Genomic DNA, 25,039 nt, shown 5'->3' on the forward strand with positions numbered 1-25,039 from the left:
CTACGTCTGCTAAGTTATTTCAATTTTTTTAAAGTTTTCCCTTCCGGTTATGACAATGATTAGAAATGAAGAGTCCTCTTCTTATACAATTCTTGATCATTGTAACATTTTTTAGTCAAAATTCTGAATTATTGAAAATATTTAAATTAGTTAGAATGAAGAGGATAATACTAAGAAACATGATTAGAAAAAAAGAAACATTGTTGTTTAACGAATTGATAGAATCAAGCTTTTTCAAAACATAAAAAATACTGTATGGTATGGGATGATCATGGAAAAAGTAAAAATAGCCATCGAGGACACACTAACCAACCACTGTACGCAGGTAAGTCAAGGTTCGTTAACTTGAAAATGAAATGAAATGAAATCTTTGAGTTTTACGTCCCGCGGTTATGCCGGTTAGGCTAAAGGAGACGGTGATGATGAATAATGAATGAAATGGTGGAATGAAGAAAGTGGGAGGAAACGGGAGAACTCCGAGAAAACCCATGCACACGGTGTTTATCCACCACAAAGCTCACTTGGCGGGGACTGGGATCGAATCCGTGACCCCAAGCACCAAAGGTGAACGTTCTATCACTGATTCGTTAACTTGGTTATATGAAGAAATCACTAACAGAAAATAGCTGATAGCTTTACGCCTAACCATCTCAGCGACCTCGAAACTATGAACTCTACATGAACATCGGTTGTCGTTTTCGATCATTTTATATGTTACTCCCTTCCAAGGTCGCAAGGTGTCTTGCCCCTTATCCTAATGCATGAAAAGCAAATAATATTTTCGCCAGCCAGGGGCAGGGAAGGAAGAATGCACACAACTCGCTGTATAGCTTTAGGGCAAATACCTAAAGGCACAAGCAATAAACCACTTGACCAAGAGCAATGTTGCGAAACATAAGGCAGGGTAAGCCCACGCTCAGCCTGTTCGACACAAAATCACTGACCCTTCGAACAAGATAACATTATTGCGCTCTCAGAGTCAGGTTTTAATTGCATTTGTGTTGAAGTACCAAATTTCACAAAATTAAATCCCCACGTTAAGCGGGTTTGCATATCCAGGCTCCTAACTATGAAAACATTTACGCTCAGTCCAACCTCAATCATTTCACGAATTCAACCTGTTTTACCTATGTTATTAGGACATAATATCGATTGTGATTTATTCTAAAAACACTTTTATACATGCAAGAGCTGTAACGTCCAAATATTTACTGAGAACTCACAGTCGTATCGGAATAAACAAAAGCGAGTATGGAACAGTAAACTGCTATAACAAAAGGCAAAAGAAGATGTGCAAAGGCGCACAAAACGGTCGAGTGGTTTGGGTCGATTACACTATCAATCACATGTTTGTGTGGGGAGCAGGAAAATTCGGTGTAGGAAAATTCGGTGTAAGAAAACTCGGTGTAGGAAAATTAGGTGTACAGAAAATTCGGTGTACGGAAAACTCGGTGTGGGGAATGTTCGGTGTAAAGAAAGATTCGTTGTAGTAGACAGTAGTATTTATTAAAAACTTTGAGCATAAATGAGCGTATTAGTTTTAAGTTCAAACATTGTGTAGAACGTACTTTTACTGTCTGCTATACCAAATTTTGAAAAATTGTGATCGTGAAATAATTTGAATTCTAGATTTCGACAGATTTTAGCATTTCATGGCCCTTACATGACGAGAAATTTGTTTATTGATGTCCGTTTGTGTGATTTAGCGAAGCGATCATCGATACCAATCGACATTTCATTTAAAACTTAAGTTTTTATGCTGTTTTGGAGGATGTCTCCTAGAATTTTATATTTAAAAAAAAAGAAAAAGTAGGTTACTAGACGGGTAAAGTTGAAAATTGTAGATTTTTCAAAAATGTTCTGACGATTTTATGTATATTTTATAAATAAATATTTAAATTTAAATTCTTTAAAAACGACATAGTTTATTTATGTTACTCAAAGGTGTAAAAATAAATGCCTCAACTAAAGTATCTACGCCTGATTGGAGGAGAAGTCAATAAGGAGTCAATAGGGTTGCAGTACTTGTTTACCTTAAGGCAAACAAACTAAAGTGTCTGATTGGAGGAGAATTAAACTATTTGTACAAATATTATATGATAAAACCATCCTGCTTTATATTGCCCTTTCCACTAAGACTTTTTTGATCAATATATTTTTGCATCTTACATATGTATATGCAGAGTGATACTCCCGCATTCATTGGGCTCTAGAATTTCCAACTAAAGTCCGGTTTTCATGCGGTTTGTTGCAAATTATCAAGGGAGAATGGGAGGTTTATGGGACTATGTTTACTGGTTTAAATTTATCCGGAGTAATATCGAGCAGGCCGCAAGAAAAACAGCAAATGTTCGCCATTTTACGTTACAGTTCGAATGAGATATTGGATATTTGAATCGAAATTGAAGAATACAAATTAAGTGTTAGTGAAATGAAATGAAATCTTTAAGTTTTATGTCCAACAACATCCGCCAGCGGTGTCCGATGCTTCCCTGCCTTACTCAGAAGAGATCCTGTTTCCTACAATTTATTCACTAGCGACCATATTATGTTCCTGTTTGGGGCAGAACGTGAGGCAAAGTTGCGTGTAATTGCCCTTTGCGTAGCAACAACAGATCCCGGCCTCTAAAATCTTTTTAACGATAAAATCACGTTGCTCCAAAGAGTACATTATTGTAACTGCGTCCTGATCATATTGGTACAGTAGCACAGCATAATTCTCAATACGAAGGCCCAGTTTCCTGTTTCTTATTGACCGTCGCGAGGTTACCATCTAACGAAGAAACTCAAATCTCCATACCGCACCTCACCTAATTCCAATTCGGTACAGTGGCGAATATTTGCTGCTTTTCTAGAGGCGCGGCCTATATTACCCCAAATGAATGTAAACCAGTAAGCATAGTTCCATAAATCTTCCAACGTTCCTTGATCATTTGCCACAAACCGCATGAAAATCGGACTTCAGTTAGAAAATCTAGACCCCCAAATGAAATCCGTGAGTTTTAAAAGAATCACCTTGTATATGTTCTATGATGTACTATATAGGAAAGGTGTTTTTAGTTCTTCCTATAACTATTCTCTGAACTTATAGTTGTAATTGTTTTATTTCTGACAGAAAGTGTCAGCTTCATTGTGTGATGAAAAGTAGTTTATAGTAATACCCCGCAAAAGACATGCAAGAGGTATTGGACTCAAGGCAGAAAAATAAATTTGCTTTTCTTGAAATAGGTAATAACATTTTATTCGTTACATTATATGGTTTTCGTTTTCACAATATGAAATGTCGTAAATTATTGTAAGTAGTAATATTCAATATGTATTACACCGAATCTACCGTACACCAAAATTTCCCCACACCGAGTTTTCCGTACACCGAATTTTCTGTACACCGAATTTTCCTACACCGAGTTTTCTTACACCGAATTTTCTTACACCGAATTTTCCTACACCGAATTTTCCTAGACCCGTTTGTGTGTTCAAACCCGGTAGCAAGTTGTTTCTTTTTTAAGTGTCTTCCTATTTTCATCCGGAGGCTGAAAATATTTCTTTGAGTAACTCATTCAAAACTTCTTTTGTTTCAAATTCGATTAGAACGGAACATTATATGAATTGCGAATCTTAAATCCATAGCTAAAAAAATGAAGTATACTCGCTACTCTATTATCCTCTGATTTGTAACGAAAAACTATTTATAAACAGTGGTGACTTCAGAAAATTATCCTCGGGGGGAATTTCAATATGCGGGTGGAGGGCAAACATTGGTAGTCCACATTGAGCACGATCGAATATATGGTCCTGAAGGCAGAAATTTCTTAGCTCGAGAGGGGTCTCAAATTCTCCCTCAGATCACGTCCTGAAAGCATCATTGCTTAAAAGCTTTTCGTAACAAATATAATATTACACTTGTTTCTCGTTCTACATTTAGAATTGGTAAAATCATAACTTATAGAGGATTATAATAAAAGTATAAAAACTACAATACCAATCATGTATAAATTATCTTGTAAGTTACCAACTTTGGGTCAGATTAAAACTCAAATATTTGTTTTCGGATTGCACTTAGAAGTAAGGCCTCTCTATATAATCCTGATTGGAAAGCCATGTTTAACACTAATTAATTAATCAATATTTATACGAATATTTTTTTTATTTTACTATTTTTACTATTCAATATTATATACACTTCATTTCCAAAATCAAAATCTCGAAAATGTATATTGCACGAGTGCAGACTCGCAAATAAATGATTATTTATCATATATATTGGTCTCTATTCGAAATTCTATTTAATCGAATCCGACAAGAACACAGACAGAAACAGGTGAAAAAAAGAGAGAAAAAGGCGTTGTAGCCGGCGTGGACTCGAAGTAAGTTCGAATGGTGCTTTACAAGCCGAGCGCCTTAGACCACTCGGCCATGGTAACAACTAGTGATTGTAGCAAAGGCTTCGAGTAGTAGTTCTTATTACAGAATAACATTTTCTATTGTCTAAAATTTAAACCTAATTTACTTTGATATAATATATCTATTAATTTGTTACATGAACACGTTTTCGTTACTTTGATGATTGATGTATGTTGTTGATATAGATTCTATTACACGTTCTTTCGTAAATATTATAGAAAGTTTCAGGGTTATTTATGATCTTTCATGGAAATTGACTGGCGCATGCGCAGTACACAGACAGTTCAATTGGAAGGTGAAGAAGGAAACGCTAACACACTGTTAGAATGTTTCATCGCTGTGAAGTATAAAGAACAGCTAAAATGTATTTTACGCTTGTCATTGCGTAAAGAATCACCAGGTTAATGTTTGTCCAAGTTCTTACTAATCAACTGGACTCATGAAAAATAATTAATATTGTCATTACTGCACAATATGAAGAATAAAGAACGTATATTACACAACATTGTTCTCGAATTCGAACTTAGCTAAGGAAGGGACAATAAACAAAATGTGACTTATTCATTCGAATTGAGATAATTCAATGAAACTAGAAATTACACAATCAAAAGGAAAAATATCGTTAAAAAGACAATAATACTTTTATTTGAGATGTGAAATAAAGTTATTAATTAACTGAAATGAAAGCAATATTGGGCATGATATGGAGTAAGAAAAAAAAAGTAAATGTATTCGTAGAAACGTTCAAAGTAAATTCACAAATACTACTCTTCCTTTAAAAAAACGAACTAATAAGTAAACAAGCAAAGGAAAAGAATGAAAAACGAAAGTATTGCTCTTGAAAAAATATAATAAATAAATGAAACTTAAATAAATTTTTACACAAAAAATAACACACTAGTACTTCGTGTAGTCACCTCCAGACTCAGTAACTTCTTGAAGTCTGGAGGGGATACTAGATACAAGTCTCGAGCAATACGACGGTGTGTCACGAAAATGTTGCCACAGTTCCATAACATGATTTTGAAGAAACGTTTGGTCTCTGTCTTCACGTCTCTCTTTCCATTCTTGCACCATGTAGGAACACAGATGTTCAATTGGGTTCAAATCTGGGGATAGAGGGGGCCACTCAATAGAAATTATCTCTGGATGTTCACTTAGCCACTCTCGTGTTTGCCGGGAAGTGTGAACAGTACTGTTGTCATGCATAAATATATATTCTTCCTGTTCGGGGAAGTTTCTTTCTAAGAACGGTAACAACGTATTTTCGAGGATATTAATGTAAACACTGCTGTTCATTCTCTCAGGCACCGCAACCAAATCTCCAGGACCAGCAGCCGTCATGTATCCCCAAAAGTGTGCTGATATTCGTTCTGAACAAGAAGTTCTGATAATATTTTGTTCAGCATACCTGGTTCCGCGCGGTCTATACAATATAACTCTGCCTTGTTGGTTAGACTTGAAAACCTTCTCGTCGGTCCAGATGACTAAGTTCCAATATGACTGAGGTTGGGTTATATTATTCTGTGCCCATTCCATTCGTCTGGCCTTGTGAGTCAGAAGAGTCTTCCTAGCGGGTCTTGATCAGTGTAGACCAGCCCCCAATAATCTTCTCCTTATTGTTTTGTGAGAACAATTATATTCTCTGGCTTTGTGTAAGAGGATTGACGTGTGGCGTAGAGGTCTGTTGATTACTTCTGTAACTAAAGCTTGATCTTGAGCTGCAGTTGTCACTTTTGGCCTTCCACTTCTTGACCGAGACCTGAACCGTTCACCACCTCCTTCATGTCGCTGAACCCATTTCTTGACCGTTTTCTTGTCACATCCCAGATCTCTAGCAATCTGAGGCACAGTTTGTTCCATTTTTGCTCGGCCTATGATTTCTCCTCTCAGAGCAACAGACAGTTCTCCACAACCTTTAGAACGAGGCATTTTGAGAACCTGTTAGAAATTTGCGTTCTGGCGTGTATGACAAATGTCGGTAAAGTGCATCTTTCTGCTTCTACTGCGCAGGCACCAGTCAATTTTCATGAAAGATCATAAATAATTCTGACAATTTCTGTAATATTTATGAACGAATACGCAATAGAACCTATATTAACAACATCATTCGTCAAAGTAAAGAATACCGTAAACATAAAACAATTTCAACAGACTATTACATCAGGCCAAAATAGGCTTAAACTTCAGAGAATACAAAATAAATTTCATACTGTAACAAAAGATTGAACATGAAACGCGCTTACTATATTTTTAACTTGTCACATTAGCCGAGTGAACTAAGGCATTCGGCTAGAGATTCTGAGGGACCATTCAAGAGTAGTTCGAATCCCACCACAGTACAATTTGGTTTTACCTCTTCTTAACTTTTCTGTTTGTGATCTTGCCGGATTCTATTAAATATAATTCCGTAATACGCTAAAATATACGTAATATTTTAAGTTCTTAACCTCCCATTTTTACATTTTTCGAGCTCAATTGAGAAGAAAGAGGGAAAATGAAAGTACAAAGATTTACAATAATTACTTAGCATTTACTGTCATTGTAATTGTGGATATTTTATTTATGGAAATGTATAATGAAATAAAATATATTTAGTAGGTCACATGTCTCAATTTTTCGGTCCTAACTTGAAAGTTACAGTTTAGGCGGTGACATATCGAAGACCCAGGGGGTTGAGGGGGTTGTAACCCCTCCCATTGAAACTTTTCTATTCTATTGAAATAAAAAGTGTTTCAGTTTATAATCTTGGAAAAGCAACAATCACTGTGTGTGGAGGACGGTTTATTTATACTACGATTTATCACTTCCAAATGTGTAGAAGATGTGACTGGATATTGTGTATAATCATTCAAGAAATATAAGACAACGAAGGGACTTCGTAAACTCTTCACGCCACCCCAGGAGGACGAAGCGCGTCCTGCCGTCCTCCGGTTGGGAACTACTGCTTGCGAGGGAAATATTCTAACAGTGTGTTAGCGTTTCCTTCTTCACCTTCCAATTGAACTGTCTGTGTACTGCGCATGCGCCAGTCAATTTCCATGAAAGATCATAAATAACCCTGAAACTTTCTATAATATTTACGAAAGAACGTGTAATAGAATCTATATCAACAACATACATCATTCATCAAAGTAACGAAAACGTGTTCATGTAACAAATTAATAGATATATTATATCAAAGTAAATTAGGTTTAAATTTTAGGCAATAGAAAATGTTATTCTGTAATAAGAACTACTACTCGAAGCCTTTGCTACAATCACTAGTTGTTACCATGGCCGAGTGGTCAAAAAAAAAAAAATAAAAATAAAAAAAAAGTGGTCTAAGGCGCTCGGCTTGTAAAGCACCATTCGAACTTACTTCGAGTCCACGCCGGCTACAACGCCTTTTTCTCTCTTTTTTTTCACCTGTTTCTGTCTGCGTTCTTGTCGGATTCGATTAAATAGAATTTCGAATAGAGACCAATATATATGATAAATAATCATTTATTTGCGAGTCTGCACTCGTGCAATATACATTTTCGAGATTTTGATTTTGGAAATGAAGTGTATATAATATTGAATAGTAAAAATAGTAAAATAAAAAAAATATTCGTATAAATATTGATTAATTAATTAGTGTTAAACATGGCTTTCCAATCAGGATTATATAGAGAGGCCTTACTTCTAAGTGCAATCCGAAAACAAATATTTGAGTTTTAATCTGACCCAAAGTTGGTAACTTACAAGATAATTTATACATGATTGGTATTGTAGTTTTTATACTTTTATTATAATCCTCTATAAGTTATGATTTTACCAATTCTAAATGTAGAACGAGAAACAAGTGTAATATTATATTTGTTACGAAAAGCTTTTAAGCAATGATGCTTTCAGGACGTGATCTGAGGGAGAATTTGAGACCCCTCTCGAGCTAAGAAATTTCTGCCTTCAGGACCATATATTCGATCGTGCTCAATGTGGACTACCAATGTTTGCCCTCCACCCGCATATTGAAATTCCCCCCGAGGATAATTTTCTGAAGTCACCACTGTTTATAAATAGTTTTTCGTTACAAATCAGAGGATAATAGAGTAGCGAGTATACTTCATTTTTTTAGCTATGGATTTAAGATTCGCAATTCATATAATGTTCCGTTCTAATCGAATTTGAAACAAAAGAAGTTTTGAATGAGTTACTCAAAGAAATATTTTCAGCCTCCGGATGAAAATAGGAAGACACTTAAAAAAGAAACAACTTGCTACCGGGTTTGAACACACAAGCATGTGATTGATAGTGTATCGACCCAAACCACTCGACCGTTTTGTATGCCTTTGCTCATCTTCTTTTGCCTTTTGTTATAGCAGTTTACTGTTCCATGCTCGCTTTTGTTTATTCCGATACGACTATGAGTTCTCAGTAAATATTTGGACGTTACAGCTCTTGCAATGTATAAAAGTGTTTTTAGAATAAATCAAATCGATATTATGTCCTAATAACATACGTAAAACAGGTTGAATTCGTGAAATGATTGAGGTTGGACTGAGCGTAAATGTTTTCATAGTTAGGAGCCTGGATATGCAAACCCGCTTAACGTGGGGATTTAATTTTGTGAAAATTGGTACGTTTTCTTTGATTTTTAAACATTTGATGAATTTCTTACACACTGTTGTGTATGAAATTTTCTTTGTGGAATATTATTGAATATTTTCTACTGTACACGTTGTGTAAATAGAACTCATCTGTATTTCTTACATTGACTTTGAAAACTTTAGCAATGCCCTCATGTGCTGTGTACGGCTTTAAAATGAACACACGAAATAGAAAAGTTGGTGAAGCGAATGTCAAGTTCCGTTCATTTCCAAAGCAGGGAGATTTACAGCAATTGTAAAGCAATAGGGGTGTAATTTTGTCATCTGTGGTTGGACCCAAAAAGCCGTAGGTCCACGCTGCTTATGCCCTTAGGAGAGCTGAGCTGATTTTGAGTTTAACATCCCGTTCAGCAGCGAGGCTATATGATATGTAGACCTACTGGTTAACGTGGAATCCGAATCACATGAGCTCCCATCGGGAATCGAACCTGGGTCTCCCACGCCAAACGCGCGCACGCTAAGCTTGTGCCCTTAGTTTTATGAATTTTACCAAATTAATGAATATCTACATATTTTAACACAGTATATGAGTTCTTTGCTATATTGCTTTTGTAGTAATATTTTTGTCATTAATTTGCTTATGTATCTTTCTATATAAACTAACAAGTTCTGGCTGGCTGATTGATCAGCCAAACCGCTTAAGCTAGAAACTTGAAGTTTAGAAAGGGCATATGATTTGTAATGTAAGGTTCCACTAAAAGAAGAATATTTGGAAATTTGAAGGGAAAAGGGAGAAAGAGGAGTGGCAATTATCTTAAAATGCCCATACCTTGGAATCTTTGAGAGTTATCGACATGAAATTTGGTATATGGACTTCTCATTTAAAATAATTAGATATGTATGTAAGCGTTTTTATGATATTTGCCCTAGAAAGGAAGAAAATAGGGTAAAGTTACAATTGTTATAATTGGATGGTCATAACTCGAAAATCGTTAAGGTTATTGACATGAAAATTGGTTGAGTTGATTTTGAGTTTAACGTCCCATTCAGTAGCGAAGCTATATGAAACGTTAACCTACTGATTAACGTGGAATTCGAAATACATGAGCTCCCGCCGGGAATGAAAATTGGTGTTTAGGTTTTGCAAGTAAAACAATTAAAGACATGTTTCTACGTTTTTTCATTTTTCCTTAGAAAAAAAAAAGGTTTAAATTGTAATTGGTAAAATAGAATGGCCATATTCCAAAATCCCTTAAGAGTAGAAACATCTTGATTAAAGATGTATTTCAGCGTTTTTTTATATTACGGTTAGAAGAAAAACAGCAGGAAGTCAAAGTTGAGAGTTGAAATTGTTACAATAAGATAGCCATATCTCGAAACCACTTAAGATCAGAGGTCTTAGGGATATGAGAAGTGAGAGGTCGGAGAAAGAGCAAATGCAAGCGTCTGGGGGCGGACTCCCCGCCTAGCCGAAAGCAAGTTATGCAATAAAAAAATTTGCATCAGTTAGACTTGACACGGGGGTTTCTGGGTGTTGGTTTTTGAAGCTCCAAGTTAATCACATAACTTCAATTTACATGTCTTTATTTTCTAAAATTCAGCAGTTGTTTATAAGTGGGTATTTTGGACTCAAATTTTACATTTAAATTCATATGTTCTTTCGTTATTTATATCTGGTATCAACTTTGTTTTCTTTATCAGAAAGATAGAAGAAATTTTCGATTATTTTTACATGTTCCTGTGTCTCCCATGATAGAACTAGAGGTGATACGGGTTTCGATTCCCGTCAGGAGTCGTGTGGTTCGGGTTCCACGTTAAGTCGTAGATGCACGTCTTGTATAGAGTAGTAGCTGAAAGACACGCTGAATTCTATATTCTTAGGACACGCATAGGTTCAAACAGAAACATTCTTCACGGTTGGAGGACGCAAGGCTACTGTACCATAAGCGTACAACCCTTATGGGACTAGGTAGTGAGTTGCGCAGTTTGAGTAGCACACACGAATAAACCACGCTTACATTTATTATATATAATTAATAAAATCTCATATTAGGACTTACTCTGCACGTCAAACTTTTAACATATGTGACTTTTTAGATTCTGTTCTTCTTCTACTTTATTATTATTATTATTATTATTATTATTATTATTATTATTATTATTATTATTATTATTATTATTATTATTATTATTATAGCTATATGAAGCAATTATCTCGGCAAACTTGGTTAATACACACCATTCAGCAACCGGTAGTTGTAGAAATCTGGCTTTTCCAACAGTAGTTGTTATAGCACGGCCAACAAGAGATGGTCTCTGACGTTTCTTACCACATGCGGTGGGACATTGTAGCCCCTACTTTGATACCAGCTTTACCAACCACGATCACTTTGTCTTATACCATTAATTAAATTGCCACTACAGTTGCACCGAAAACAACCTTGACACGCGAGTTGTGGCAATGTCACTGCGAGCTGTCAGAGACATTCTCTTACTGGACGCACTATAGCTCAATCGGTAGAGCGCTGAGCCATGGATTCAAGGGTTGCGAGTTCGAATCTAGTCTAAGTCAAAAGATTTTCTTCCTGATATAATTCTTGAAATGGGAATGTTTCTCTCTCCACCTTTATCTCGTAATTCTGAATAGAGATGTTTGGATGTGAAAGAAAAAGTATACTAGAATATAAGAAAAGAGAGGTAATTTACATGATACCTTTTGCAATTTTTAACTATATTTTCACCTATCTAGGACGTTTCTAAAAAGTTCAGACTTCTAGAGCTCCTTTTCGCTCTCTTATCTGTCCTTTAACTAATTTCTACAGTTACTTAGTGAATCACATATACATATATTACAGATGTCGTATCTCTTTCTCTTCTCTCTACATCATGTCTGGAGATGAATGTTTTGACAATAGGTTACAAACACGATTTTAAAAAATAATACGATCTGCGATATCAGTGATACATATTGTGGTGTTTAACTTAACATATAAAACAATAAATAGAAAAACTGAGAATACGAATCTTTTCGTGCACTGATGCTTCAATAACAGTGAACTGATGCTTCAAATCTGTGTCTTCACTCCCTTCACCTATGTTAATTCCCTAGTCAAAATAAAAACTCTTCAAAATTAATCACAAATTCTTATACAACCATCCCTTCCTTGGAGTACTGCGCGGTCACATACCCGTCACTGCGATGTAAAGGCACTTATGGCGACGAGGATACAAATATACGGTATCCTCTTGCTTACTATAGAAATCAGTACGGAGCATACAGGGTTTTCATAAAGTCTGGACGGATTTAATTTGCTTATAATTTTCATAAAAATGCTCATAATGAAATCAAATAAAGTGCAAACGGTAGCGGAAGGATTAAATTTTTAGTTGGCAACACTGTTACCGTATCAAATGGCGTCGGTGAAAGAGAAAGCGCAATGTGTTCTATGGTATGCAGAGCTAAAATCACCAATTCTGGTGTGTCGAAAGTTCACCAAAGAGTTCAAAAAGCCGGCACCGAATGAGAGTGAAATCCGAAAGTGGCATGCTAAGTTCTTGGAGACAGGAAGCGTTCCGGACCGTCCTCGAAGTGGGAGGCCGCCAACATCGCCTGCAACAGTGAGCAGTGTAAGGGAAAGCATCATCAACAGCCCACAGAAGTCGATTCCTAGTGGCGCCCAGTTGGAGGTGTGGCGGTGAATGAACTGAGCTGGTGCAGATTACAGGTAAAAATTTAATCCTTCCGCTACCGTTTGCACTTTATTTGATTTCAACATGAGCATTTTTATGTAAATTATAAGCGAATTAAATCCGTCCATACTTTATGAAAACCTTGTACATTATCCGTATGCTACATAGGCACTGTCCTTAGATGTTATATCATGCCGTTGCAGGATATCTGATATCCTTATATTGCATACATATATGTATGTTTCCTGCGTCAGCTATATTTTATATACGTCCATTTGTATGTGAGATCCTGACCGCCTATATGGTTTCGTACAGATGGCACACTTATACAGAAAGTATTATATAACATGCGTTTTCAGTTATACGTTTGCTGTACGTTAAGTGAAAAAAAAACTACAGGATTTACAAATGTAACACACGATTTTACTTACGCCACATACATTTTTTTCTCAGTGTACGTAAATCGAGGACTGATTGTAATAATTATTGTTTTTAACAAGAAATGAAATGCAATTTGGTACTATATTGAATATGAGAAATTACTTTTTTTAAACAAATCTTATATATACACACGGTGTTTATATTTACAATATTATGCTTTTTCTTTCCAGTAATCTTATAACGATTGAGAAGTGTACACCAAAGAGATGTCAGAAACTCGGTTTGGAAACGCCCTATATACCAGCCAGAGGACGGTTTTATGCGTCAACCAATAGAAGACCTCCATTTTGTAGTAAGTTTAACTTATATCTTTTAGTTTTAATATCAAAGTCTCTTGAACGGAGTTAGAAGGCACTGGCGTCTCTTGCATGTAAAATTTGGGGGGGACATCAAAGAAAGTGATTTAAATGGTACTACCTAGCCCAATCTATTTATTAACTTCGATTCCATTTGTTACCTTTCTGCTTACCTTCACGGACCCCTAAGGCATATCAAGAACTCGATTACAATCGTTTCACAGCCTGAATAATATATTTCAAATAAATATTATTATTATTACTTATATGATATTCTGTCGTTAGTAAATAAATTAAATTAGAATAAAATATTGAATATTTTGTACTTCAAAATATTAGGGGGACCCGTCCCCCTCGTCTCCCCGCCAGAGACGCCTTTGTTAGATTGTCAGCCAGCAACCCCTTGAACCCCTTTCCCTTGCTCTCGATGTTTTTCGCCCATATCTCCCAAGAAAACTTTTTTTTTTTTTTCAGTTTTGTAATTTCTTTCACTCTCAAAGTTGTCTTTAGGTCATTGGGTTTTGCTGTGCTTAGCACAATATTTCTTTTCTCTCCTGGTGGAAAGCGTACTTTGATCTTTCTTGTACATTTGTCTTGCGATGTCAGCACTCTCATGCTTAAGCTCTTGCTAATTAGCTGTTTCCTCAGCATTCCTTCCACGCTATGTAGCTTTTCTTCTGTCTATTAGCAATTTTTGTGAAGCATTAATAAACTAGATTTAAAGTTATCAATGAATAATTTTTATTCTGTAATCCGGTCAATTACAGATATTAATTATAGTTCTACAGAACTCCGTTATTTTTCAATAATAATCTCTGGTTTTAATTTCACCGTAAATTTAGAAGGATCATAAGTTTTACAGTTAAATTACTAGAGAAGGAAAAGTATATATTTTAAATTTAACTTTCAACGATTATGCTTCGAGGCTAAGGAGACGATAATAATTGAGACGAATGAAAATAGTGTAATGAGAAAGTGGGAGGAAATGGGGGAAGCCGGAGATAATTGTAACGGTGTTTGTGAAAATGCAATGTTTCTGTTCTTGAAGTAATGCGCACTCAGTGCATAAAGGAATGAAGTTCACCTTTTGGCCATTTAGCATATACAGTAGTACCTCATCTTTAAGGTCTGAAGTTCCTTTCAGATAAAAGATAACTGTCCAAATATTGTAAATATTTTTCCTCTTTAAAACGTTTTTCCCAGTTACCAAGGTCAGCTTTACGGATAGCTGCCCTCCACGTTTTTCTATCTTACATCATATCTACTGAGACACCACAGTGCGCCCGTATCTTCCTTCATATAATCAATCTACTTCTTCTTTGGCCAACCTCCTTTTCCATTCAGTTCCAAAGCATTCACTCGGCGAGCAATGTATTTCAAAGATGTTCTTACGTGGCCAAACCATTGAAGGATACTTTCTTGTAGTTTTTCTACTACTGGCCTCAACTTTACAGTTCCTTGGATCAGTTCATTCCTAATTTTGGCCTTCCGCATCACTCAACATATCCAGCGCAATATCTTCATCTTAGCGACATGTAACTTCTGTTCGTTCTCTCTCCTTCGTCATCCAACATTCCGCCCCGTATAATAAGGCAGGTTTCACTACTGTTTTGTAAAGTTTTCCTTTAAGGTGTATTGGTATCCTACGGTTACACAACACTTCTGCAGCTTCTTTCCATTTTATCTAAACGCTGCTAATTCTGTTGCTTACATCTTCATTTATTCTTGCATTTTACTGCACTTTCCTGCAGTATTGATTCCAACTACTTGGACTTCTTAGTCAGTAACGCCTCTTCTTCGTCCAGTCGTATTCTTGTATTCTCGATTACATTTTTCCTGAAAGGACAATGTAAATATTCTGTCTTGGTTTTACTAATTGATAGTGTTCTCCAATGCTTCTCTCCGGGCATCTAATTTCTCTTGTAGTGCTGCCCGGTCTCACTCATCAACACGATGTCGTCCGCAAGTAGTATATTCCAAGATGGTAACTCTTAAATATCCTTTGTAAGCTTGTCCACAACTGCAAAAATGTATGGATTAATACTACATCTCCGATGAAATATCACTTTAATTGTGAACTCTTCTGTTATTCCACACGCACTCCTACATCCATTATAACATTACATATTTTGAATTATACAGACATATGTGATCGGAACACACTTCTTCTCCAGAGCCCACGAAATAAGATCTCGTAGCACTCTATCTTATGGTTTCTTTGAGTCAATGAAAATCATATGAAAGTCCTTCTGGTATTCTATGTACTTTTCATTAGCATCCTAAGTGCAAATATGTATGCATTGTCGGCTGCCCTGGTTTGAAATAAAATTAGTTTTATCTTATTTTGGTGTCTTCCCTTAATCATTTTTCAGTAGCTCTCTTTCAGAGTTTCGTTTTCATGGCTAGTGAGTTTTCTCCCCATATAGTTGCCACATTCTTGGACATTTATTTTGTCTCTAAAGACCGATACAAAATAGCTGCTTGTCCTTTATTGAAAAAAGTATAGCAAACGACTGCACTCCTTTACCTATTTTTTTCATGCTTCGATAGAGATGTTATCCGGTCCTGGGGATTTATCACTTTTCGTCTTTTCCGTTTCATTTTCCTCTTCCACTACAATTACTTGAATCGTGGGTAAGATTGCCGCAAGCCATTCTCGGGTTTCCTTCATTGAAGAGTTTCTAGAAATACTTTCTTTACCACTTCTTTATCTTCTTACTTGTCAAAGCTTCGTTATTTTTATCCTCAATGCAGCGAACATGCGAAATGTCTTTCTTTCTTTCTTTCACCTTCGAAAACCTTTCAAATAATCTTTCGTCGCTCTTTTGTTTTCAGCTTGTCCACATTGTAAATAACTCATGTAATGTAAAGTACAGTGTTAACTTTTTCATGTACTTAAATGTTCTGCACAAACTTTGATAATTGGACTATATTCTCTTATGCTCGGAAGGCCCTTTATATACAGGGTGTGTCAAAAGTCTGGGCCCATCGGTATCAGTCTGTGTGTCACGCTAATCCTAATAATAAACATTCACGCTAATAAAAGTTGTTATTTGCACTATTGGTTGTTTTCCTGACGTTAATAGAAGTCGCTTCCTACGGTGTTGGATGTAAACTTGCTGCTTTAAAAGTATTAGTCCAAATAATAAGCGGTAAATGCCTTCATTATGTCCATCAGACTAATGAGAATAATAAGCAATCACGCTAATAGATATCTCTATGTATGTTATCAGATGTTGAACTGTGCAAATAAATTTCCGATTTAAAACTACAAAGTTATTAGAACATTGAGTCTTTTATTTACAACAATCACAAAAAGAGAAAAAGAAAGAAAAGAAAAAATATTTTTCTATCAATTAGCGCGTTTTCGTCGTTCACAAGTTACATAACGACATACATTCTAACTGCCTTCCCTGTTGGTCTAGTAGCTAGCGCGTACGCCTTTGCTAGTACATGTGCTTCCGGGTTCGATTTTAGGTGGAAGATCTTAAAACTTTGAACGCATTATAGTTGTTTGTGTTCTATCTTAAACTATAGATACACGCCTTATATAGCTTCGGTTATGGAAAAGGACACTAAACTTCAACAGACAAACAAACAGCCATTCTAGGGATGGTATCGAGACCGAGACTAGTCTCGGTCTCGTCTCGGTCTCGTCTCGAATTATCGAGACGAGACCGAGACCGAGACGGACTTTTATATACCGAGACGAGACCGAGACCGAGACGGACTTTTAAATACCGAGACGAGACCGAGACCGAGACAGACCTCTATAAATCGAGACGAGACCGAGACGAGACTTAGGTCAGTCTCGAAAGTCTCGGTCTCGTCTCGATTATTGATATTGATAGATACTAAAATTGCCTTCGCTCAAAATTTATTTCGTTGCTGTGTTAGATAATATGAGAACGGTTGACTGATGTACAGTGGCGTATTTAGGGGTTGGTTATCGGGCTCAAACCCCTCCCGAAATAAATTTGTGATCATTTTTTGCATTGCACGTACAACGCAAATGTTTCTTAGTCGTTCCTCAAGCCTCCCCCGAAACAAAATTCACTGCTGATGCAAATAGAATTCTCTCTCTCTCTCTCTCTCTCTCTCTCTATATATATATATATATATATATATATATATATATATATATATATATATAGGGTCGCGGTGCCCCCCAGGGCAGTCCTGCATAGGTTCCCGGGACCCAACTTTAATTTTAAATGGAAGCAAGGGGTGAGTGGTACCTCGTTCGATAGATGTTTAAAAACTAAAAATCGTTGTGGCGAAAGATCTTTCATATCGGGCACTGTATTCAAAATGGCCGCCAAGACATGTTGCCTCTATCAGATACAGTAAAACGTGCAGTACCACTAATATGAAAACGGTTGAACATAAATAAACCGAACAAAAACTTAAATAGAAAATGTCATGTGGCACATCGATTGATATTGTCGCGGAGGTTTCCAGGGCCATCCTTCATGGGGGCCCAGGGCGCAACTTCAAAATTGTAAATGGAAACATGGGGTGAGTGATATCTCGTTCGATATATCTTTAAAAACTAAAGAGTGCTGTTGCAAAAGATTGTTCGATGTTTTCAAAATGACTACCAAGACATGGTACCTGCATAAGATAAAACGTCCAGGATCACTAATATGAAAACACCAGAACAAATATTCGAATAGGAAATCACAGAGGTATTTATCATTCTATAGGTCGGGAATGTTGCAACAGTCGAAAAGATGATTAGAAGAAATCTAACTTTTAGAAATTTATCCTAACCTCACTCCGTAAGTGAGTGAAGCGGGAAGGATCGGTGAAATTGCAAATCAGAGCCTTAGTTTTTGCAAATTGTATCTACGAAACAAAGTTATTTGAAATGTGTTTTTATAAGAGATAAATGTCTCTGTAATGGGATAAAGTATGTAAAATTCTTGTTAAATGGTATCTTCCATTTTGATTGCAGGCAATAGTTTGATGCAAAAATGAATAAACTGAAATGCGAAACAAATTTGTCGAACAATGCAATTTTAGAACAATGTTTACAAACGTTGGTTTTGTTCAACAGTCGTCTGCATGATATTGGTTTGCTTCTTTTCCTTCTATGTCTTCTTGCATGTGATAGAATATGAGTTTCACTGAGATGTCCACAGTTACATTCCGAATAACTTTCAACGGTAATTTCAGTTGTGATCCTTTGTAACGAAACGGTACATACTGATGCAGATATGTCCCAAAAATCTTGCACGCATTGCGTTAAATTATCAGGGACGAAGGGGCGGGCAAAATGTTGTTAAACTTGAATTTCACCTTATTCTTATTCACCTTATTTCACTTTATTTTTATTCATTATAGTACCAGTCATTTGTGCACATAAGTGTTTCAGACAAACCATATCTATTGCAAATAAAAGTGAGATTCTCATTTGAGATTTTACCATTCATTCCCACTTCACCTAGTTACGGACAGAGATCGGAAATATAATTTTCTATCATTTCCTTCTTTGCATCATGTCAATTATATTTCAATAATCTTTTTCTCCTTTGCATTATACTCGAGCCGTGGAATGATAAATACCCTCTGTGCTTTCCTATAAGAGTTTTATTCTGTTCATTTATCTCCAACTATTTTCATATAAGGGTCTAGTGGTACTGGGCGTTTTATCAGATACAGGCACCATGGCGGCCATCTTGAATACGGTGACCGATATGAAAAATCTTTTGCCACAACGCTTTTTACTTTTTAAAGATCTATGGAACGATGTATTACTCGCCCCATGTTTCCATTTAAAATTTTAAAGTTTGTCCCTGGGACCCCATGAAGGGCGGTCCCGGGAGGCGCCGCGACAACACCATTCGGTGTGCCCCATGGCATTTCCTATTTGAGTTTTTGTTCGGTTCATTTATGTTCAACCGTTTTCGAGATATCTCCGTGGGGCACACCGAATGGGTCCCAGTGCCAAACTTTAAAATTTTAAATGGAAACATGGGACGAGTTTCCATTTAAATTTTGGATTCATTTATTAAACACATATAACTAATATATTAAAAATGCTGAAATTTTGTACCAAATTAGGAAATTCTTCTAAATACTCTGCATTACTAGATAAACAAGCAATGTTGCTAAAGCAAAATAAAGTTGTATTTTCTCAAAATGCGCTACGTAAAGTATTACATATTTCTAATTTAATTATTTAACAAAACCACAATAGCACATACATTATTTAGTGTAACAAAGAACAACACAGTATCACTAACATCAACATTTTGGAGATCTCTAATAACTCAAATGCATGGCCGGTGCAATGCGCATCAACTGTATCTTAGCGTCAAACACTATGATCATGGAATAATATATTTCGAATGAATGAAGGAACAAAGTTACAAGAAACGGAAAATTTAAATGTTTCTAAAGACTTTACTTCGAAAACGCGCTGACATATCACGTCTCATCATGCAGATGCTTCCAAAAGACTTAAATGCTTATAACGCTATTTACAGCAATTGTTATTTCAAATCGTTTCAGAGATACCAAACACATTGGTAGTGATTGTTATAGTGCTTAAAATGACGTATTTGTATTAAATTTTTATAGTGATTATTGCTTTCCTTTGCTTCTATAACATTACAACAATAGTTTTTGGTGGTTTTAATTACAACAAGTCGCAGTTACATTATTTTAAACAGTGTTGCCCACTTAAATATACTGCTGAATATTATTCTAAATATGCACAAATAACGTAGATAAACTGCAAAATATTTTAGAATTACTCGTAATTTGTTTTATGGTGCAAGAATGCTTTCAAGAGACGACGTTTTTCATAGTCTTTGGGCTACTTATAATGTTAATGTTTTAAGTCTTCGTTCCAGCAATACATGTAAATGCAAATTGTAACTGAAATTAAATGTAACTGATACATTTTCAGTAACACTAGTTGTTCCCCCTAAGCCTTAGGCCTGGTGTACACTTTATATTAAGACCGTGCTTAATTAAAGGTTCTAATTACACCCTAATTATATTTCACTTGTTTTAGTTTGACCACCGACCACCTCAAACTCGATCCATACCATATAGCTATATGCAATTATTCAAGGACTTACAGTTAGTAATACACAGTGTTCATTCTTGTTTTGTTTTGTTTTAGTTTAACGTCCCACAGTTATGCTAGGGCGGCTAAAGAAGGCGTGGAGCGAATGATTATAGTGGAATACGAACCACTTCGGTCGTTCAACTTTACCCCTATCGGAAATCGAACTTGGGACCACGCGAACCGAAATCAAGGGTGCTAGCCGCTAGACCAAATAGGGGTCCTCACATTGTGTTGATTTAAATCATTCAGTCAGTGTTGCCAGATCCGAAGATTAAAAAGTAGTGTGTCTGTACTCTGAAGGTAGCGAATTCGAACTATTTGAAGCCCAAATATATAGAAATGAATACTGATGGTGCTAATGAAATAATTTAATATGAGCTGGAAGATGTGCTGCAAGAAGAAATTATGATCGACGGGCGAAAACAATTCTAGACTGGATACAACGAGACAAAAACAGTCTAGGAAACCTCCGCATACAAGAAGGTGTGACGAAATCAAGCACCACTGAGGAATAACCTGGAAAAGAATTGTCCAAGTTAGATAGTTGTTGGAGAAGACTTGAAAAGACCTTCATCCAGCAATGAATTGATAATGGTTTATTATGATGATGATTTTATTATATCTGGACCAAGTCATAATTTCATAATTTTAGAGAAGCGAAAAACCGGTTTCTTAACTAAGACCTACCACTAGAAAGAACATAGTCTATTAAAAAAGTACTGTTAACTCAATTTCAACCAAAAAGTGACTTAGCATAGTCTACCTCTAACGTTCAGATACATATATAACTTTTACTAGGTAAGGTAGGGTAAAAATGGATCCAAAATTTAATTAAAGTCGCAGAGCGAAAAAAATATATTTGACTATTCAATCCATCATGTTGCAAAAAAACTACGAAAATTAATACAAAAGAAAACTAGAAAGTTAAGAATCATTTGTTTTGGCGAGTGAGAAAAAATAGATACAGATAACTCTAATTACCTATATACTTATCTGATATGTATGTTCAAGTTTCGCAAGTAATTTTCAATCAATATAAAATTTCAACGTAATGAACGCACGATTAGTTTTCTCGAATAAAGATTATATGCACTGTTGAGAGCTCAGGAATAAGATTAATCTATGTTACGGCACTGGATATGTGCTTACGTAATGCATTACGACCTTATAAACTTGTATAAGAAATAGAATGCACTTAAAATGAGACGCGAACTATGCGAAACATCGGACTTTGAATCTAACTTGTTTTATGATCCAACTCGAGACCTCACTTAACAAAGATCAGTGTAGTAGCTCCCACCATAAAGTTCAGGACCTTCGTGTTATAAAGTGTCAATTAAACACGGAGATGTGAAACGGTAATAAAGCATTTCATCAATTTGAAACAAAATACGTATATTGTAGTAATAACTTACCCTATTTGTTAAGATAATGAACGTTATATTCTGTTTTTAAAATGACAGTCAAAGCAGAATGTATTAAATAATAAATGAGAAATTGTAAAATTTCAATTTCGGTACGATTTAATACATTTGTGCTGCTATGTGTTGTGTTATCCGTTAGGAGGTATTGAACAATTCTGATTCAAAGGAAGGAAATCAACTACTGTATAGTACTGCAGTTAATTTAATAGAGTTTAATTCTATAGGCAGCTCTGAGGCTATATGAGACAAAGTTTATTGCTGAAAGTGAAATATGGGTTACTATTAGGGTTTTAGGGTGATATACCCACTGATCATTGAACCTGGAATACACACATGGAAAGCATTAGCACTAGCAAATTAACTATGAAGAGGTACACCATACCATAATTCTAAGTCAAAGTGAAAGGAAAAAATAATCGGAAACGATAGACTATACGAGAATAATACTTTCACTATTTTAATTTCACACTATTTATTTCGAGACTTTCGAGACTTTCGAGACGAGACCGAGACTTGGTACTCGAGACCGAGACCGAGATCGAGACATGCATTTGTTGACCGAGACGAGACCGAGACCGAGACGGTGATTTTTTACTCGAGACGAGACCGAGACCGAGACCGTTATTTATCAACCGAGACGAGACCGAGACTGTACAAAGTCTCGTCTCGTCTCGTCTCGATACCATCCCTAAGCCATTCCAAGTAAGCTATAAATTCATATTCGTAAAGTTTCACTCGGAATGAGGGCCCAATTTTTTTGAGAGTACAAAATTACGCTGGCAAACATGAAAAAAAAAGAGGTATCTGTCTTCTATTGATGCTTACACATGCACGAATGAAGGAAAGGTGCCTGTCCACTTTGAACTACCCTCACTCAAACTCACGCCCACATCATTTCCACTTCACCCTCACAACATCATTGTGTATATATAGCAGAGCCACAATATCATTGCTACTCCACGCTCACGCAAACTCAACCTCACATCCTTTCTACATCACGCTCACTAGATCTCACATTCTCAACATAATTTCGACGTCACGCTCACTCAACCTCACGTTCACAACATCATTTCAACGTCATGCTCAAACGGCCTCACACTCACATCATTTCCACATCACACTCACATCGTCAACCCAACCCCACGCTCACAGCTCACTCGACTTCGCCACATCATGATTTGGAATTCGTGATCACTCAACCTCACGCTCACTTCGTGAGGATGAAGTTGAGAAAGCGTGAGTTGCGAACTCATAAGCGCTGACCTCACGAGTTCAGGCATATTTGGTTAAGGTAGTTTTCTATCTGGTAGTCATATGTCTAATCAGAGCTGGTGCAGAGATCTCTGAAACATTACCCGTATAGCAGAATCACTCTTTAAATAACGGAGAAAGAAGAACAATGTTGTATTCAATCTGCATGTTTTCGCATCTGCAAAAAACGGCATATGTCATAAATTATAAATCTAGAATTATTCAATAGAAACTTAGCAACAGAAAAAGGACTGAAAATCCGAAAGTGAATTGATTTTGACATTAATGTAACAGCACGCGTGACATATCAGAAAAAATATCCATCTCGGTGCCATCGATGTATCTTCTCGGCGCTTTAAAACAGTTAAAAAAAAAGGCACAAGCGCTGTTTCTGCAGAAATCGGAAATTGAAAAAATGAATTGAAATGAAATATTTACGTTTTACATCCCACAGTTATACCTTCTAGTCTGAAGGAGGCGGTGATGATGAGAAATAAATGAAATGCTGGAATGAATAAAGTGGGAGGAAACGGGAGAACCCCGAGAAAACCAACGCACACGTTGTTCGCCCACCACAAAGTTCACTTGGCGCGAACTGGGATCGAACCAAGGATCCCATGCACCAGATGTGAACGCTCTACCACTGAGCCACAGCGGCTCCAGAAATTGATTTAATTGATCCAGTTTTTCCCCGTACACAAGTTTTTAAATATAGTTTCCTGATGTATTCAATCATTAAAAAAATGTAAAGTAATGAATAATTCGAAGAATTTTAATTGTACTGTAGCTTAAACCCACCCTTGCTGTGCTGTTTACGAGCTTGTATAGTCTATTTGTAATTGACTTTCTAATTTTTTTCTTAACAGGATACGATCCTGAGACCGATGACATCATGGAGAGAGCATTAGGGAAGCTGAGTTTTCTTTACGACAAACTTATTCCTATTTGAAGACGAGGCGCAATGACATCATGCATTACACACCAAATTTAGTACAAAACTTAGAATACTGGAAGATTTACTATAAAAGGAACGTAGTGTGTAGTATTCATGTAATTCTATAAGCCTGTTTAATTATTTCGAAGCATTTTAAAGAATAAAATGTATAAGGTATCTAGTTAGAAGTATTTTCATATTTTCCTACTTTCCGTTAGAAATATTTTATTAGAATATTATTGTTCTAATTTGTGTGATTCTCACAGATAACAGAAAAATAAATTTTATATTATCAGATGAAAATACATCTGATTATAAGACGAAAGCAAATTGAGACAATACATACGTACCATATTAGTCTAGCTCTTTGATTTAAGCTTTCGTTCTTTACAAATATATGTAAATGCGTACTACAAGTGTGCAGCGTAAATAAAGTATGATTGTCATAAATTAACTTCTTGCTTTTATTTACACATTTAGAGAAGAACCTAGCATTTGAAATAATTACACATTCTTACATCTTGAATTCTTGATGAAAATAAATGAATGTGTAGTAAAATAAAGTTGTTTTGCATTCGAGATAACTGCTAGAAGTGTGAGCTTGTCACTACGTTACCTAATGTAGTCGCACTTGTAGGAGATATCTTTTCAGCTCTGTGTATGGAGGTAGTCGTGAATCTTTATGCAATCTCGGCCGAAGAATAATGACTAGCCAATCTCCAATAGTTCGTTTCGTATTCAAGTGAAGGTCTGAATTTTTGCCATTTCTCACAATTTAAAGAGTAAAGATAAAAATAAAACCAATATCAATTTATGCTAACTTTCAGGTATTGCCTATCATTATCACTCCTAATTTTGATCTTGGAAGAATGACCTCCATGGTTAAATTTGTACTTCGAAGAAGAAAACAAACGTTAACTTCAAAATCAAAGTTTGTTAACCCCGTA

General features: G+C 35.9%; 1 protein-coding gene across 3 annotated transcripts in view; it reads left to right on the forward strand.

Annotated features, from left to right (window-relative positions):
* Nucleotides 1-24,512, forward strand: part of LOC145668843 (pancreatic triacylglycerol lipase-like) — a 192,243-nt gene extending 167,731 nt beyond the window's left edge. For 2 of the 3 annotated variants that reach the window (XM_081737044.1, XM_081737043.1), the window contains 2 exons: nucleotides 13,277-13,398; nucleotides 24,025-24,512. In XM_081737044.1, coding sequence (XP_081593170.1) covers nucleotides 13,277-13,398; nucleotides 24,025-24,107 — 205 coding nt within the window. In that variant the 3' untranslated portion in view covers nucleotides 24,108-24,512. The remainder of the gene's footprint in view (nucleotides 1-13,276; nucleotides 13,399-24,024) is intronic. The other variant, XM_081737041.1, reaches the window with a different exon arrangement.
* Nucleotides 24,513-25,039: the final 527 nt, after the last annotated feature.

Source organism: Thermobia domestica, chromosome 13, assembly GCF_964235325.1.
Source record: "Thermobia domestica chromosome 13, izTheDome1.hap1.1, whole genome shotgun sequence".
In the NCBI taxonomy this organism is placed as follows: Eukaryota; Metazoa; Arthropoda; class Insecta; order Zygentoma; family Lepismatidae; genus Thermobia; species Thermobia domestica.